General features: G+C 37.5%; 1 protein-coding gene across 5 annotated transcripts in view; it reads left to right on the top strand.

The window, feature by feature from the left end:
* The window catches only part of grid2 (glutamate receptor, ionotropic, delta 2), a 749910-nt gene that overhangs the window by 496549 nt on the left and 235517 nt on the right, over nt 1-17844 (top strand). For all 5 annotated transcript variants that reach the window (XR_007040614.1, XR_007040615.1, XM_047381418.1 and 2 more), the window contains exon 8: nt 10113-10232. Coding sequence is in view for 3 of the 5 variants with exons in the window: in XM_047381418.1 (XP_047237374.1) it covers nt 10113-10232 (120 nt within the window). In the remaining 2 variants the exon portion in view is untranslated. The remainder of the gene's footprint in view (nt 1-10112; nt 10233-17844) is intronic.

Raw genomic sequence — 17844 nt, 5'->3', positions numbered from 1 at the left:
AGAGTGAAAAAAACGAGACAGGTGGCAAGTCAAAATTGGAAATCAAAGAAGAAGAAAGCACAAATTTTTATTTAGCATATGCAAACAGCAGGAACGACGGAGATTTTTTCTGAGACTGTTCAACTCTGACACTGAAGAAGATGACTTTAGTGATTTCAGTGTGCAGGAGGACGATGAATAAACCAATCAATAACTTTTCTGATTTGTTTGATCAGCACTTTCACTTTTATGCTACAGGCACCATTCGGAAACTAATTAGTTCAGTTATGTTCAGTTAAACTATGTAATCAGTTCAATCGATATCAGCGGCTTTTAGCCCGGTGCGGCCTATGTATGTACATTTCCATTTAAAAAAAAAACTTTGTGGGTGCGGCTTATATTGAGGTGCGCTCTATAGTCGGGAAAATACAATAATTACAGCATTCAAGTACAAGCTTTGTTCCAAATTTAGCTGTGTCATATAATTTTGTGGTAAAAAAAACATATACCTTTCAACTTGAAACTATAGAAGATATATTTTGATACTTTTGTAATTACATGAACTTTTCAAGGAGTGTTACTCATTATTACACTGTACTTAAACATGTAAGGATTGCTAATTCTAATTAATCATTCAAGACCCAGAACAACTCAATTTCATTCCATCTGGGTTTTGTTTATAATTTAAATTGGCTCTTTACTTGTTATGAGAGACTGTAGACATTGTGAGCCATGCATCAATTCAAAGGCCTCAATTCTTATTTTAAAAACAACTGTATCAATCAACACATTTTCCTTACTTTTCTTTTGTGACAGAGGATTTTATAATTATGATTTTTACCCTGAGTTTAAACAAGTCACTGTCAACATTTTCATCACAGTTAAATTCAGTTGGATACATGCCCTCTGTTTTGATATTAATACAAAAATAACTCGAGGGATAGTACTTTGACTGAATGATGAACCCAAGTGAAATGCTAATTCAGGATTAGTATAATAAATGTGTTGCAATAGCTTTCATATCTATCTTTGTGTTTCACCTTGAGATCAGGCTGGGGTTTGGCAAGATTTTCATCAGCTTGTTTTGGCTATTTCACCAACACTGATAACTGTCTCAACAGAAATGTGTTAAAAAGCCCCAAGTGGTTATAGAGTTTAGTCCAGCAGTTTGACATCGGTTCCATTTTGCTGTGTATCAGCAGTGTTCTTTACTCACTGTGCGTGCCTCGGTGTTTCAACAGCATTTTGGCATGTGAGGGCATTATGATAATGATAAATACTAATTTGCACTTGCTGATGAGGAGCTAAACTGATGTCGCATTTTGGTCTCCATTGACAAATTTAGAGTCAGGGAAAAATTGAAGCGGGTGAAATTGCTCCTCTTAGCCTAAATTGTGTGTTACATTCATACTGTTGGCAGCGTATCATTGCTTTAGATACTGCTGCCTTGCGGTCTCAGTAACTAGCAATTTAGATTAGGGATTCTTGTAAAAATTTACTGGCCATTATTAAAGTAGAAGATACAACCTAAGATTTTAAACTAGGGGCAGTGAGGCATGATTTATAATTGAAGATATTTTAGAAAACATTTAAGTCCACTATCCCCTTTATTCTAACAAACGAAACAATATTTAGAATAAGGGAAGACGTGGTCATTCAAGAGATTGTGCTGTATGCCCTAACAACACTAATAAAACTTTGTAAATAAGAGTAAATCAGCATCCATCATTCAATCATCTACTTCTTATCTGAGAGCGCATGCAAGAATAGGGCAACCTGCTATCTGCTCCAGCAAGTCCTGTGTCGTCCTTTGGGTCTTATTGTAGCGGTTAATGTCTGACATACATAGGTTTGGACAACCATATCAGATGCTCATACCACCTCAACTGGCTTCTTTTGATTTAGAGGAGCAGTGACTTTACCCTGAGCTTTTACCAAATAGTCAAAAGGTCCTTACTATATCCCTAAGTCTCTGTGGAGGAAGTGCATTTCAGCCACATTTATTTGTAATCTCATTTCATTGATAATAATTTACCACACTTGACAGTATTTGAGGTTTGTGAAGTACATCTACTGGTAAAATGACACAATTTCCTTGGGATTGAGCTCTGAATTTAACCCCAACAGACTGGTGCAGCATTCCACGTCATTTTGGATGGTGCCCCAATCCACCAATTAGAGCAGCTGCTCATTCCTAATGTAAAGGTCGAAATCCATAATTTAATTTTTTATAACCCCAGAAGGGGAATTCTGGTATGGTTTTGGAAGGGTCTCCATTGACAAATTGGTTATGTCAGGAAATGGGAGAACTAAATATGGCTAAATAATATGGGGTAAGAACGCTGTCAAAAACAATGTGTATGTAAAGACGGAAATGTGTGCATATTAGTCAATAGTTGTGCATAAGTAAATTCCAAAAGAGGTATTGTATATTTTCTTTATAAGAATACAAAATAAAATGTTACAGTTTCAAGAAATTACAAACGCAAAGTTCAAGTTTACAGTTGTGGTTTATTTTTTGTGAATATAATATGCTATAACAGTTTGTGAATACGATTTATTTTCTATGAGAATATAAATTTACATCAGCGACTTGGTGTCACGTGATCTCAGGCTGGTTAGTGGAGCACAGAGTTAGTCGATTCGCGTTGCGCATGCGCTGTCACACTCCTCACCGCCAGTAAACGTAGTGCTGGAATGGGAGATAATTCAGTCTAAAAGGAATATTAGGAACAGAGGGGAGATAGAGGGGGAAATCAAGAGTATTATAAATAAAGCATTGTTCTTATTTTTATGAAATACAAAACTAAAACATAGAATATAGTGGGTGGAGTTATACAATGATGTACAGTAGGTGGCGGTATGCACCTCTGAATTTGTTGCGTTCCACCAGCAGAAGAAGAAGCAGTAGCAGCACTAGCGCCAAGATGACGGACCAAGAGCATATATTAACGGCATTAAGACATATATACATTTTTTACATTACCTGGCTTTGTACCATAATTTCTTGGTCCGTCACCTTGGCGCTAGTGCTGCTGCTTCTTCTAATTTCCCCCTCTATCTCCCCTCTGTTCCTAATATTCCTTTTAGACTGAATTATCTCCCATTTGCTTTTTCCGTCATCCAATCCCGGCACTACGTTTACTGGCGGTGAGGAGTGTGACTAACTAACTGTGCTCCACTAACCAGCCTGAGATCACGTGACGCCAAGTCGCTGATGTAAATTCGTATTCTCATAGAAAAGAAATCGTATTCACAAACTGTTATAGCATATTGTATTCATAAAGAATTAACCACAACTGTAAACCGGAACTTTGTGTTTGTGATTTCTTGAAGCTGTAACATTTTATTTTGTATTCTTATAGAGAAAATATACAAGACCTCTTTTGGATTTTACTTATGCACAACTTGTCATATTGTTTTTAACAGATTTGACCCACATGCAGAAAGCAATTCAGGAGACTGAGTTTAACGGTGAGGAATTTATTTACAGTGTACTGGAAAGTGCAGGAAACTGGAACTGGGACACAAACCGTAAACTAAACAGAATGGTAAGCAAGGGAAAACTCAGGACCTATATTCTTAAATAATAATTCTATCTTACTGGATAGATGGGGAGATCCGCCAAACAGGGGTGGAGAGACCAAAGGGTTGTTTACCCGTGAGACTGGAGACTGTGAATACTGGAGTGCCAGGATGTTAATAGGTCCAAGAGTTTCTGATGTTGGTGCAGTGGACGAAGGAGGGTGGACAGGGTTCGCAGAAGGAGGTCCAAGGAACGAAGGAACCAGGAGGCTGCCAGCCGATTTAATCCAACGAAGTAACAGGAGGCTTGAGTCTTTATTCATGGAGCAGGATATCTTCTTTCCAGAAGACGGTAATCCAAGCAGAGTTCAATGCTGAGGACGAAGTCAGGTTTAGGTAAACCTGCAAGGTAGCAAATCCAAAATTACAAAAGTAACAAGGCAAGGTCAAGCAAAGGTAATGTGGCTTGAGCTATACCACTAAGGGCAACACTCTGGCAATGAGTTGCTGGCAGCCTCCTCCTTAAATACTCCTCTGGCGGTGATCAGGGAGATAGAGAACACCTGCCACCTCTCCTCCAGGTTCCACCGCCATCTAGAGGCTAAACACAGTAAACACCACCAAACAAACAGACATAGCACAGATCCTGACACAACTATTGACTAATGTGCACACATTTCTGTCTTTACATACACATTGTTTTTGACAGCGTTCTTACCCCATAAAATAACCCTTACAATTTTGTTAGTGCCTAGGGACGATGGTTTATATGCGAGGGGACACTGTGGCCTCGTCCTATAGGTCCAGTGAAAAGGCTTGCATGGTAGTTGGGTCTCTTTCTTTTGGGCAACTCTGAATTAGCTACATGGGGCCACCCTTCTTTGGATCAACCACCTGTTCCAGTGACTGTAAGCGCTGTGTTGGAGTGCAGCATGAATTGTTTGAGTGTATGGCGTGGGAAACTTGGAAGTCATGTTGGCAGCTGGTTTGAGCTATCTAGATGGTGGAGTATGGTGAAGAGGTTTTATCACAGATCTCAGAGGGTAAGATGACGAGTCTCTAACAAGTTTTTGACAAATTAAATGTTGTAATTATTATTTTACTTATATTTTTAAATATTTATTAAAATAACTATTCGATCAGTTAAGTAATGTCCTGGGAATGCCAGCCCATTATGGATGTGGTATTAGGGAAATAGATAAAAAGCTGAATTGAGCTCTGGTATCAGCGTGCAGAACTGCGGTTCCGACATCTTTTTTATCAGGTCATGGTGAAGACCGCTTTACTCTTTGTAGGCCTCTGACAGAATGAACACTGGGTTGCAGCAGATCATACTTAACTTTGTTGCACTCAATTGGCGGGTATTCGACCACCGGATCATAGTCCATTTGGATCCAAGTTCTTATGTTGCCTCATCCTCTCTGGCTATCTGGGAGAGTCGTGTGGAAGGGTTAGCCATGTTGGAACAAGGCGCTTTTGTTTCTGAGACTGAATGACGTCACAGTGATTCTGGATGTACATCCTCCTTCCTGGGCTGAGCTAGAAGTTGTGAGTATGATTTAAAGATACAAACAGGTTTATACCAGCCTTTGTGTTAAGTTCAGTCTATGTTTTTATCCATGTATTTTATTGATGGCTTAAAGTAAATAAAGTAAAACCAAAACCACTGTTGAATAATTATAATAATAATAATATATTCTATTTATAGGTGCCTTTCTAGGCACTCAAGGTCATCTTATATAACACAGATACAATTTAAATAAATATTAAAATAAGTACAAAATGGGGTTAAATAAAACAGTGAAAATTACAATCACAATACATAAGCTAATTTAAACAGATACGTTTTGAGTTTAGATTTGAAGTGTGGCAATGAGTTTGTGTTGCGGAGATCAGGTGGAAGTGAATTCCAGAGCTGGGGAGCAGACTGGCTGAATGCTCTGCTCCCCATAGTAACAAGACGGGCGTGGGGAACAGTGAGATGGATAGAAGAGGAAGATCTGAGGGTACGGACAGGTACAATATGTGAAGAAGGTTTGAAAGATATGGAGGACCGAGGTTGTGAATACCTTTAAAGGTAAGAAGGAGTATTTTATAGTTGATACAATATGAAATAGGAAGCCAATGAAGCTGTTGTAGAACAAGTGTGATGTGATGGATTGAAGGAGTCTGTGTAATGATACAAGCTGCAGAGTTTTGAACCAATTGTAGTTTATGAAGGGTTTTCTGTGGTAGACCAAAAAGAAGAGAATTACAATAATCTAAACGAGAGGTGACCAGATTGTGAACAAAGACAGCAGTGGAATGATGAGTGAGAAAAGGACGGAGACGCTGAATATTACGAAGATGGAAGTAGTCTGATCGAGTAATATTATTGACAAGGGAAGTGAAGGAAAGGCTGCTATCATGGATGACACCGAGACTCTTAACCTGAGGAGAGGGAAAGATGAACAAGTTATCAATTGAAATTGAAAAATTATGAAGGTTATTTAGTATTGATTTGGTGCCAATTAGAAGAAGTTCTGTTTTATTGCAATTTAATTTCAGAAAGGTTAGGGTAAACCAGTGTTTTTTTCAATGAGACAATTAGTGAGGGACGAGGGTGGAAGTGTAGAATTAGGTTAGTTGAAAGGTAACGCTGGGTGTCATCCACGTAACAGTGAAACTGAATATTATATTTACAAAAAATATAACCAAGGGGGACAAGATAAACGATAAACAACAGGGGGACCAGGACAGAGCCCTGGGGAACACCTGAGGTAACAGAAACATAATGAGATTTGAATGATTTTAACTGGACAAATTGAGTGTGGCCTGGAAGGTAAGAATGAAACCAATTGAGAGGTGTATTTACAATGCCAAAAAAGAAAAGTCTGTCCAAAAGGATTGTTGTGATTATTAATCTGAGAATAATATTTAATATTCATATTTTAATATTTTATCAAATAATATTTCGGTCTGTTAAGGGTTGTCCTGTGAATACCAGCCCAGTAAGGCGATGGTATTAGGACAAAATAGAAAGGTGTGAGACGATCTCTGACATTATTGAACAGCATAAACTCTGCACATATATGGAATGAATTCACACAATTTCTTAAATACAAGAATTTATTAACAAAAATAAGTCAACTCAAAGTCAAACATATTTCAATCAACAAACTCTTTACTATGCTAAAACAATCCAACTAAACTCCCAAGCAGAATTAAAGAATATGGAAGATTAATGGGCTATGTACAATATAAACAAGTTGATTAAAGATGGTTGGAAATTATGACCAAAAGAGTGATGCAACATTACTATGCAATGTTTATGTTTGAGAACCAAGGATTATCTTGAAGTCTCTGGAAATGAAGTTAAGTTAGTCTTCGAAATAATCAGCAACATTTAGACAACCCTGCACAATGCAAGATCAGATAAAATATTATTTTAATGAAATAATATTTTAAATAATGATCTGCTGAATAAAACCAACCTTCTGGATGACTAACTCTCAACGGTGTCTAATTAGCTGCTTTCATTTATTCAAATAATATTTGAAGAAATATTATCAAGGGGATATTTTGGAAACAATCCAAATCCTTCTGGAGGAAGGGGCTTAATGGTGCTTACTTAGTTATCAAATCTAGTAAATGATGTTCAGGGACTATTATTCACCAGCTTGAAAACTAACAACCTTTCTGTTAAATACTCCTTAATAGCAAGCACGTGTTCTTACCGGTTAGCAGTTGAGCTAACAAAGATGCGGATAGCTTAGCACAAGAAACAAACACATACCTTTAAAATACCTCGGTTAATATAAGGGTTAAAATGCATAAGCGCGGACGGCGCGTTATGAGCAATCTTCTGTGTTTAAAATCACCCTTCAAGTAAAGTTTGTCTTAACTTTAAAACACACAAACACAGAACACAAACAGGGCACGTGTGCTGCAGATAGCCTGCTAGCACTAAAATAGCCGAGTTTCACAAAAACAAATTTCATAAATGAAACGTTCAGATTATTTCATTCTAACTGTTAATCTGCCCAAACCTAACCTCTGACCATGGTGAGGAAATGTTGTCCAAGGGGCGATGAAGTTTGAAGAAGGTATCCACAGTGAACAAAGGGTTAGCTTCCCGCTAACCTCCTCAGCTTCTCACGATCAGAAGGTGCGTTCGTTCTGTGAACAAAAGGGTTAGTTCCGGAGCTGTAGCCGGGCAGCCCGTCCTGTCTGCTGCGGTCTCTGCTGTCTTCCTTCCAGACTGGGAGACCGCGTCCTTGTAGGGGGTTTCTCTCTAACACCGGTTGCTCCTACAGGGCTCAGAGAGACAGTCAAGCCAGTCTTGTACCTTAATTACCCCCGTTCATGAATGAAAATACCGGATACACAGACAGTATTTCATTCGTACTTAACTTTGCATATGATCGATGATCGTATGACATCCTTGGATCCAGTTGAAAAGTTTATGTCTGTTTGCCAGCAAAAAGACATCAGCACGATTTGTTCCCCTCCTATCCCGATGAACACCGGTGTGGAAGAGGGCGGATGCTGCAACAGCTGTGTTTTTATTTGGGTAGTGGCGTCACAGGAAGTCCGCAGTTATCCCGTTTCCTGGCTGTGCCGGAAGAAGGTTAATGCACTTTATTTTGAAAGTTCCAGAAAAGTCCGTACCGGAATTTAATGTTGAAATCCATGGCTGTGGGTCCCAAAAGGATGTTATGAGAAATGGTATAAAACGCTGCAGTCAGATCAAGCAGAAGAAGTATGGATAATAAACCAGAATCAGCAGCAAGAAGGAGGTCATTAGTGCTGTTTCAGTACTGTGAAGCCAACAAAAACCAGATTGGAATTGTTCATACAAATTATTGCAAGACAGATGAGCTTGAAGTTGAGCAGAAACTATTTTTTCAAGAATTTTGGAAATGAATGGAAGATTTGAGATGACGTGAAAATTATTGAGATTATTGTAATCTAAACCAGTTTTTTTTTTTTGTATTGGGATTACAGCAGCTGTTTTGAGGGCAGAAGGAACAACACCAGTGGTAAGAGAAGAATGTATAATGTCTGTAATCACAGGGGATAGAGAGGGAAGGGTAGCTTTAACAAGAATTGTTGGAAGAGGATCTAATTGGCATGTTGAAGATTTTGATTTTTGAATTAATTTGGAGATTTCATTAATCGAGGGGAGAGTAAAGACTGAGAATAAATTAGTAGAGGCAGTTGAAACTGAAACTGATGACATTAGAGCCGCAGAGGGTAAATAGTTAATTTAAAGCTAGAAATCAAAGCCTAATGATAAAAACTTATTAAAAGGATCAGGGTTCAACAACAAAGACATCATATCACAAAATATATATATTTTTTTTACCATAAAAACATTAACCACAAACAAGTCTGGGGCCTAAAAATAATTATCCATGGCCTACAATATCACACTCTAGACAGAACTATATTTTTTAACTGAAATTATTGCTGCAGAACATTCCTCAAAGATTAATTTGTCAAGTTTTGAGATGAGCATTTGGTTCCTTATTTAAAAAGAAGCTTTGAGTTTTTTGAGATGCACAAAGAGTAATCATCATATTATTAATGTCAGGCAATTTCTGGCTGAAGTCCAGCCATGCAACCAGACATTATTTTCTGCTGCCCCATATTAATTCTGTGAAATAACCCATTTTGGCTTACTGAAGCCCCTCTCTGATTGTGTCAATGTCTTAGGGATCTATTTTAGTAAAATCTATTTTTGTTATTTTCAGTGTTTCAGAAAGGTCCACTGTCCAGTTGTGTTTATGTGTGTATGTAACTGCTGCTTTTAATCTACTTAATTATTAACATGCATGATATATGGGAGACACTGAGCAGCTACCAAATGCAATCAGATCTCTGTGCATCCAGTGCAATGTTCCTGCTTCAGCTGTGTTTGAGGGCCCTAAACTTTTCAATTCCATCTCTTCCATTTTCTTATCCAAACACGTTAAAGAAAATGGATGAGAAAGTAAATAATCCACTACATCCATAGTAATGCCTGCCGCTGCACCACGTCCCCATCTGCAGAAACTAGCATACTCAGAGTCTTAATATACATCCACTGTAACCGGCTAACGTTTTGGCCTTTGGACCAAAAAGGCATACCCACATTGAGTAGCAAATGAAATGGGGTTGGACCAATACGTGCAAGTCACTTTACAAATTAAATGTAAGACCTTTCTACTTTCTTTGGTCTGTAAAAGTAAAACAACAAAATTAATAATAAAAAAAAAAACGTAATAGGACTATTTAATAGGGCCTACTATTTCCTTTGTAATTATTACTAAAAACTGAAAAAATATGTTTTCTAAAAGAAGACTTTTGCCATAATTATTGGAGAGGTCTGGGTCAGCTTGTAGCTATTAGTGTTTTTTCAACCATGAGTTATGTCTTCGTTTATGAATAAGCACAGAAAATGCTTAAATTCCAAGGTAAAAACGCTAATACGTTATATAAACGAGACGTAATATGGTTAATGTCACAATGGTCTTGGTGAGGAAAACTGTTATCTGAGACAAATATACCTGAATGACCAAACTTAGGGTTTTAAACTGGGAAATCATCCAAGATTGTTAAAATGACATTTTCTGTTGTTCTTGCAGTTTGGAGTAAGTGGCCTCACCAGTTTCTTGGAGTTTACTGACAATGGCAGTAATCCCAATATCTTCTTTGAAATCCTGGGAACAAACTATGGAGAGGACAGGGGCCGAGGAGTCAGTAGGGTGAGTAGTGAAAACATAAAGCCTCCGTGACTTAACTGTGATGATTTTATTTGTTCCTTTTATTTATTTATTAATTGAAAGTTTTAAAAGCTATGAATTAATAAAATGGATTCAGAAAAAAAAAAATCCATCTAACTGTAATAAAATTAATGAATTATATTGCTAGTTTCGCTGTCTCTCCTGATCCTAATTGTTTTGGGTTTTTGTTGGGCCATGTACAATGACTTCAGCAGTAGCTCACATCTCCTTCAGTTAAGAGCAATATTAATTGGATGCCATTTTTAAGTGGCATTTTGTAATGGTAATGGTTGCATAATGACTGCATAATAACAGGCCTCATAAAGACTTCCTTTCCTACTACAACCACAAGGACAGATTTTCATAACACTGTCTTTATTGATTATGTCTTTGTGTGTTTTAGTGGTTTTGTTAATGCTGGTCTGCACTATTTATAAGCGATAATAATTGTATAATTAGTGATCAATCCCATAAACTCTAATAAGGGAGCTTTTTTAAATTCGATTTTCTATCAGATAATAATTTGTACAATGTTGTCATGCTAATTCAGGTCACGGCTTACTCTAAGCTCCTTTTTGGAAATACACAATTTATTTAGGAGATTTTGGAGAATTTATGTTCTTACATCATTTAGGTGTTCAAACATGCTAATGAAAGGAAATCTTCAGATATGTAGATTTTTTTCAATAAAACAACAGGCAATAATGTTGGTTGCAAACATACAATGCATAATTTTCTATCGGACATAGAAAAAAGACGTTTGCACATACTCAGTACATGCATTCACATACCACAGAAATACAATGTAGAAAGATCAGAAATCAATAACTAACACATTGTCCCTACTCTGCATACCAGAACAGTTTTTTGACATATCACAGGGCTGTGATTATGGATAATGTGGGGAGACACCAACATAACACAGCACGCCGTTACAGACTAAATTAATCTCTAAAGCATAGTATAATTACATAATAATTACTTAGGAAATTAAAGCAATTTTTGCACAATTTTTTTGTCTGTCAATAGGATTCACTTCAATGCTAGTATGGCCTGTTTGGAAACTTGTATCTGTTGTAGGACTGTTGTAGGACTGTAGAAATTTTTCTAAATGGTGTTTTTATGATTTTCTTTCCTACAATAAAAACATGCCACTGGGAACTATACATGGTTAGAAAAAAGGTGCAATACATAATGTTTTGCAGTTTAGTTTTACTAAAGCCCTGTGTCAAAATAAGGTGAGATCCTTCCATGTATCCATGCAGAAATTATGAAAATTTCACATTTAAAATAAAAATTTTAAATGACTAAATACTCGCATTCTGAAGCTTTAAAGACTGGGGAGGACCGTTCTGCAGTCAAACATTCATTTGCTTTTCTTTTGCAGAAGTGTATAACTGTGATTATGATTAAATAAATTACATATGAATAAATGAGAACTAATTCCTTAAAGTGTCAACTGGTATGAATGATAATAATACATAATTAATAAATAAAGAAAAGAATGGAGGATGATTTCTTTTAATTATCAATTTAAATTAAATTATATCAATGATTTTGTGCTAGAATCATATATTTTTATACTAAGGATTGATGAATAAAAATGCACATTGATTTGATTTTCATAATGATAAATTCTATAAAAACTTTGATAATCATCTTTAAATGTAAGATAAATTGTTATTCAACTCAGAATTTATGAGTATAAAGAATGAAGGTAAAAAGTAAAGTTTTTTAATCTGTAACTGCTATATGCTGCATCATCTTCCTGTTTCTGTCTTGTTGCCACATTGTTTCATGCATTTGTGCTACAATAAAAAACTCATGCTGAACTGTTGACAATGGTCTGGCTGACACTATTAAGAATATTCATAAAAGCTTAATGTCAGTAACGCCATATTCTTCTGAGTATACCGGTTAACCTAAGCCTCCTTTTCTATCTCACTGTTTTGTTTTGTCTTTTCTTTGAAGCATTTTTTATTCTTGCTGAGAGTCTCATTAATGACTAGCAGCCAAGCTTTTATTTTCTTCTATCTCACCTTAATTAAGACACTCTGAGTAACTCAAACCCTTCCCTTTTATCTTTTCTGTTTTTGTTTTTTTACCACCCTGCCTTTGGCTTGCTTGCCATTTGGAGAACTGTCCTTTTCTCAAAGTGTCCAGCCCTTTTAAGTGACATTTATTCCCAACCATACTTCAGTCACATTGTCTAGTATAATGATAATGACAAAAACTTGAGATTAGTCCTAAATATTACCCCTGCATGGTGTTTTGTACTTTCTTGTTCATTAGCTTGAGTGGATAAACGAGGGTATATACAGGGGTTGGACAATGAAACTGAAACACCTGTCATTTTAGTGTGGGAGGTTTCATGGCTAAATTGGACCAGCCTGGTAGCCAGTCTTCATTGATTGCACATTGCACCAGTAAGAGCAGAGTGTGAAGGTTCAATTAGCAGAGTAAGAGCACAGTTTTTGCTCAAAATATTGAAATGCACACAACATTATGGGTGACATACCAGAGTTCAAAAGAGGACAAATTGTTGGTGCACATCTTGCTGGCGCATCTGTGACCAAGACAGCAAGTCTTTGTGATGTATCAAGAGCCACGGTATCCAGGGTAAAGTCAGCATACCACCAAGAAGGACGAACCACATCCAACAGGATTAACTGTGGACGCAAGAAGAACCTGTCTGAAAGGGATGTTCGGGTGCTAACCTGGATTGTATCCAAAAAACATAAAACCACGGCTGCCCAAATAACGGCAGAATTAAATGTGCACCTCAACTCTTCTGTTTCCACCAGAACTGTCCGTCAGGAGCTCCACAGGGTCAATATACACGGCCGGGCTGCTATAGCCAAACCTTTGGTCACTCATGCCAATGCCAAACGTCGGTTTCAATGGTGCAAGGAGCGCAAATCTTGGGCTGTGGACAATGTGAAACATGTATTGTTCTCTGATGAGTCCACCTTTACTGTTTTCCCCACATCCAGGAGAGTTACGGTGTGGAGAAGCCCCAAAGAAGCGTACCACCCAGACTGTTGCATGCCCAGAGTGAAGCATGGGGGTGGATCAGTGATGGTTTGGGCTGCCATATCATGGCATTCCCTTGGCCCAATACTTGTGCTAGATGGGCGCGTCACTGCCAAGGACTACCGAACCATTCTTGAGGACCATGTGCATCCAATGGTTCAAACATTGAAGGCGGTGCCGTGTATCAGGATGACAATGCACCAATACACACAACAAGACTGGTGAAAGATTGGTTTGATGAACATGAAAGTGAAGTTGAACATCTCCCATGGCCTGCACAGTCACCAGATCTAAATATTATTGAGCCACTTTGGGGTGTTTTGGAGGAATCAGGAAACGTTTTCCTCCATCAGTATCATGTAGTGACCTGGCCACTATCCTGCAAGAAGAATGGCTTAAAATCCCTCTGACCACTGTGCAGGACTTGTATATGTCATTCCCAAGATGAATTGACACTGTATTGGCCGCAAAAGGAGGCCCTACACCATACTAATAAATTATTGTGGTCTAAAACCAGGTGTTTCAGTTTCATTGTCCAACCCCTGTAGTTCTCTGTATACCTTTGTAGAGCTTCACAGATCTTACATAGTGGGGACAAGCCTGCGAAGTGTTATTGCATTGTTGACTATCTGCAACATCTTAAAATGAATTTTAAGAAGAAAAAACAGCATCATATACTTTATTGCTTATGTAAAGAAAATAGTTGAGGATAAGTGAAGAGATGACAAAACTGCAGAAGTGAAGTGGGGTAAGTTAAAATCAAACACGTACAGGACATCATTACTGAGCCTATGCAAGAGAAAGAGGCAGAAGCTATGGACTAAACGGAGTCACAGTCGTTACACTCTTACTCCTAAGCTGATACTCATGCTGTTCCTTCTCTCATCGGCACCTATCCATCATTGGTTTGAAGAGACACAAAAATATTTTTACAAGAATCAGTGTCACTAGATTGCATTATTTTGTATTAATTTGAGACTGCCGTCACCTTTAGTTATAATCTCCAGCATTTGGAAGACGTGTTAAATTGCATGAAGTGACTATAGAGAAGCTTAAGACCTTGTAACCTTCCTCACAGTGTTTTTATCCTCAGAAAAACATTTATTCCGCTTGTTCAAAATAACTGATCTTCATTTGTTGAGATTACTTTTTTTCCTGTAGACTTAAAGTGTTTAACATCCAACACATGTGGACTCTTGATAATACATGCAGCCCCATGAACTTCCACATTAGTATAAATCCTCTGGCATGTTTTAATATGTAAGCCTAAGTCCTATTTTTTGCATGAGCCTGCATGACACTCTGGGATCAAGATGCAGCTTCCCGTGCAGGAACTTCTTCTAAATACAAAAATGTGAATTCCACAAGGATTTTCTTTTTTACACCGTAACTTATCTCTAAACAGCTGTTTAAACCAAACCAAATGAGTGCTTTATTGTAAAACCTCAAGGTTTAGGGCACAAAACTTGAGTTTATTTATTTCTCACATTGAGGGAATCATGTATCAATAACTTGTGTCGCCTACTCCTTAACTTAAGTCTTTTTTTTCTAAATTGATCAGTCTTAACAGTATTTACTATGGTAGACAACATACACCTATTGATCTTTTTATTATAATTTAACAATTCCTTCATAAAAAAGAGCTGTGCGACTTATTGAGACAGAATGTCTATCGCATTATTGATGTTTGCAATATCGCTATGCTCTGCCTGGATGCAAATTCGCTAGGATATTATATTTCAATTCAATTCAATTCAATTCAGTTTTATTTATATAGCGCCAATTCACAACACATGTTGTCTCAAGGCACTTCACAACAGTCAGGTACATACATTCCAATTAATCCTAACAATTGAACAGTGCAGTTGGAGTTAGCTTTTTATTCAAATTGGATAAAAAGTTTTTCTATCTAAGGAAACCCAGCAGATTGCATCCAGTCAGTGACTTGCAGCATTCCCTCCTCCCGGATGAGCATGTAGAGACAGTGGACAGTCACTGGCGTTGACTTTGCAGCAATCCCTCATACTGACCATGTATGTAGCGACAGCGGAGAGGAAAAACTCCCTTTTAACAGGAAGAAACCTCCAGCAGAACCAGGCTCAGTGTGAGCGACCATCTGCCACGACCGACTTGAGGTTTGAGAGAACAGAGCAGAGACACAAAAAGAACAAAGAAGCACTGATCCAGGAGTACTTTCTATGGGAAGGAAAAGTAAATGTTAATGGATGTAGCTCCTTTAGTCGTTTCACCTAGAAATAAAGAACAGATAAACTCTGAGCCAGTTTTCAAGGTTAGAGTCTGAAAGAGAGCACATATAATTAGTTACAGTAAAAGCTCAGTCAATTTCCATGTCTAGGAGAGAGAAAGGGTTAAACACTAAAAGACAGGGCTATGTGGATCATTGGTAGAGGGTGAGCATTAAGTTGTTGCCAGCAGAAGCTCGGACGATTCCCCTCTCCAGAAAGGTGTCACAGGCAGACACAGAGACAGGCCAGGTGTAGCTTCTAGGAAGAGAAAAGAGAGAACAAGGTTAAAAGCTGAAATAACAGCAAACAATGCAAAATTGGAGAGTAGTGTGAGAATGTAGCGAAGAGGGTGAAAGTAGTCATTATGTCCTCCAGCAGCCTAAGCCTATAGCAGCATAACTACACAGATAGTTTCAGTTCAGATTATTTAGTTAAACGGCGATTATTTACAACAATGTCGTCTCAAGGCACCTCACAAAGGGTCCCACTGATGGTCATTGTTATACTAAAAACCACAAGGATTAGGATACCTCTCTCTGTCAGACTGATTATAACCATTGGAAAAGAGAAGGGGTCATACAGGTAGCAGAAATGGAGGGTGTTTCAGGTGCCATACATTCATATTCTGTGTACCAGTTATGTATTTGGCCAGTTTGACTCTAATTGCCAATGCTACATGTGTGTCTTCATTAGCTGAGATGGTAAAGCCCAAAGAAAATGAAGAGGACATGGTAATGACAGAAAAGATAGGAAAACATGAGGTAATTGTAATCAACATCAACTTTACAATATTCAGTACCTACCTCAGTACTACCTCAATTAGTTATTAACCTGATATCATGCATCCCTAGTTGACTTTAAAAAGTTACTTGGCATTGGATGTAAGAACTAGTATTTTTGAACTAGTTTTTAGTTCATCTTGGTAAAACAAGTTAATGTATATCCATAGCTCACCACCTAAACATTCTGGACCACATTTACATCTTCAATTTCAATTGAACATTTATTGAAGCCTATGTGTTCACTGCTTTCCAAAAATATTATTAATCACTAAAGCATTGTATGACACATCACTATTTACTTGTTTAGGGTAGTTGCTAAGTACAAAATAAATAAGAAAATACTTAGTTTTGCAGCAAAATCTTTCAAAACACACACCACAAACTTAAATGTACTTTATTGGAATTTTATGTAAAGGCACTAGACTGCATCAATGCCTGGTAGTGGCTCATGTGTTGCAGTGGCCACCAGACTTGACTTTATATAAGGACATTCTACAATGAGGACACGGCGGTGGTTTTTTAAGGATCAGCTTACCTGGACATCGTGGAGGTGACAGTGATGTGTGGGTGATCTTTATAGTGTGTAGAAAAAACTACTTTAATCTGTTGCAACTCCACTGTGTCTATTAATGTGAGCTGCTGCAGCTGTTTAGCTCACAGTGAAGACGTCTTTCTGGTGCTGCTTATAGATGACTTTACATAAAGAAAAACGTATAATATCCTGACAGATAACGCTAAGCTAGTATTTTGTTTAAACATTTGAGCACTTGTGAGTATTCAAAATCTGACGGCCTTTAGGAACTTTACTGGTGTTGCTGGGGGTTAAGTGTGTGACCCCTGTACTGAACACAGGCTGTCGTGGAATTAAATCCTGGCCCATTGAACTTTGCAGAATTTCCTTCCTTGCTCTCTCCCCTGTATTTCCTGTCAACCGAAAAAATAAATAAATAAATAAAACCCACTGTCTTTCTGACAGCGATCCAAGCTAATCTATCGACTACTCAGAAGACAGCCATGACAGACAGTTTTTCATAAACCAAGTTGGATATAGTAATATGTAATTTAAACATCCACATCAGCTGTTTGATGTGATGACATAAACATGAAAAACTCTTTCACAATCTAGAATGATGCTGACAAGTATGTAAAAGTACTCACAACCACACTTAAGGAGAAAAGCAATATCCCTTGTGAAGTTTCAAAAGCTGCATGGTTGTGCAGTTGGTAGCACTGTTGCCTTGCAGCAAAATGGTCCTGGATTCAACTCCTGGCCTGCAAAACTGTTCATGAATGTGTGATTTTCACAATACAATTTCAAATGTTTCTTTTATTCAATGGAGATCTTTTTTTAGCCAACTTCAATTTCTGATTACCATTAAAGTATTTTATGCCAGAAAAACTAAAATAATATGCTTAAACACACATTTAAGATCATTCAAGCTGTATTTTAATACAGCGTAAGTGATAATGTTCTTTTGGATAATTCCGTATTTTATTTTGGAACAATTTAATATTTTGAGTTGAATTTCTAAA

This window comes from Girardinichthys multiradiatus, chromosome 12 (assembly GCF_021462225.1).
Source record: "Girardinichthys multiradiatus isolate DD_20200921_A chromosome 12, DD_fGirMul_XY1, whole genome shotgun sequence".
NCBI lineage: Eukaryota > Metazoa > Chordata > Actinopteri > Cyprinodontiformes > Goodeidae > Girardinichthys > Girardinichthys multiradiatus.
This window is presented reverse-complemented; position numbering and strand designations above follow the sequence as displayed.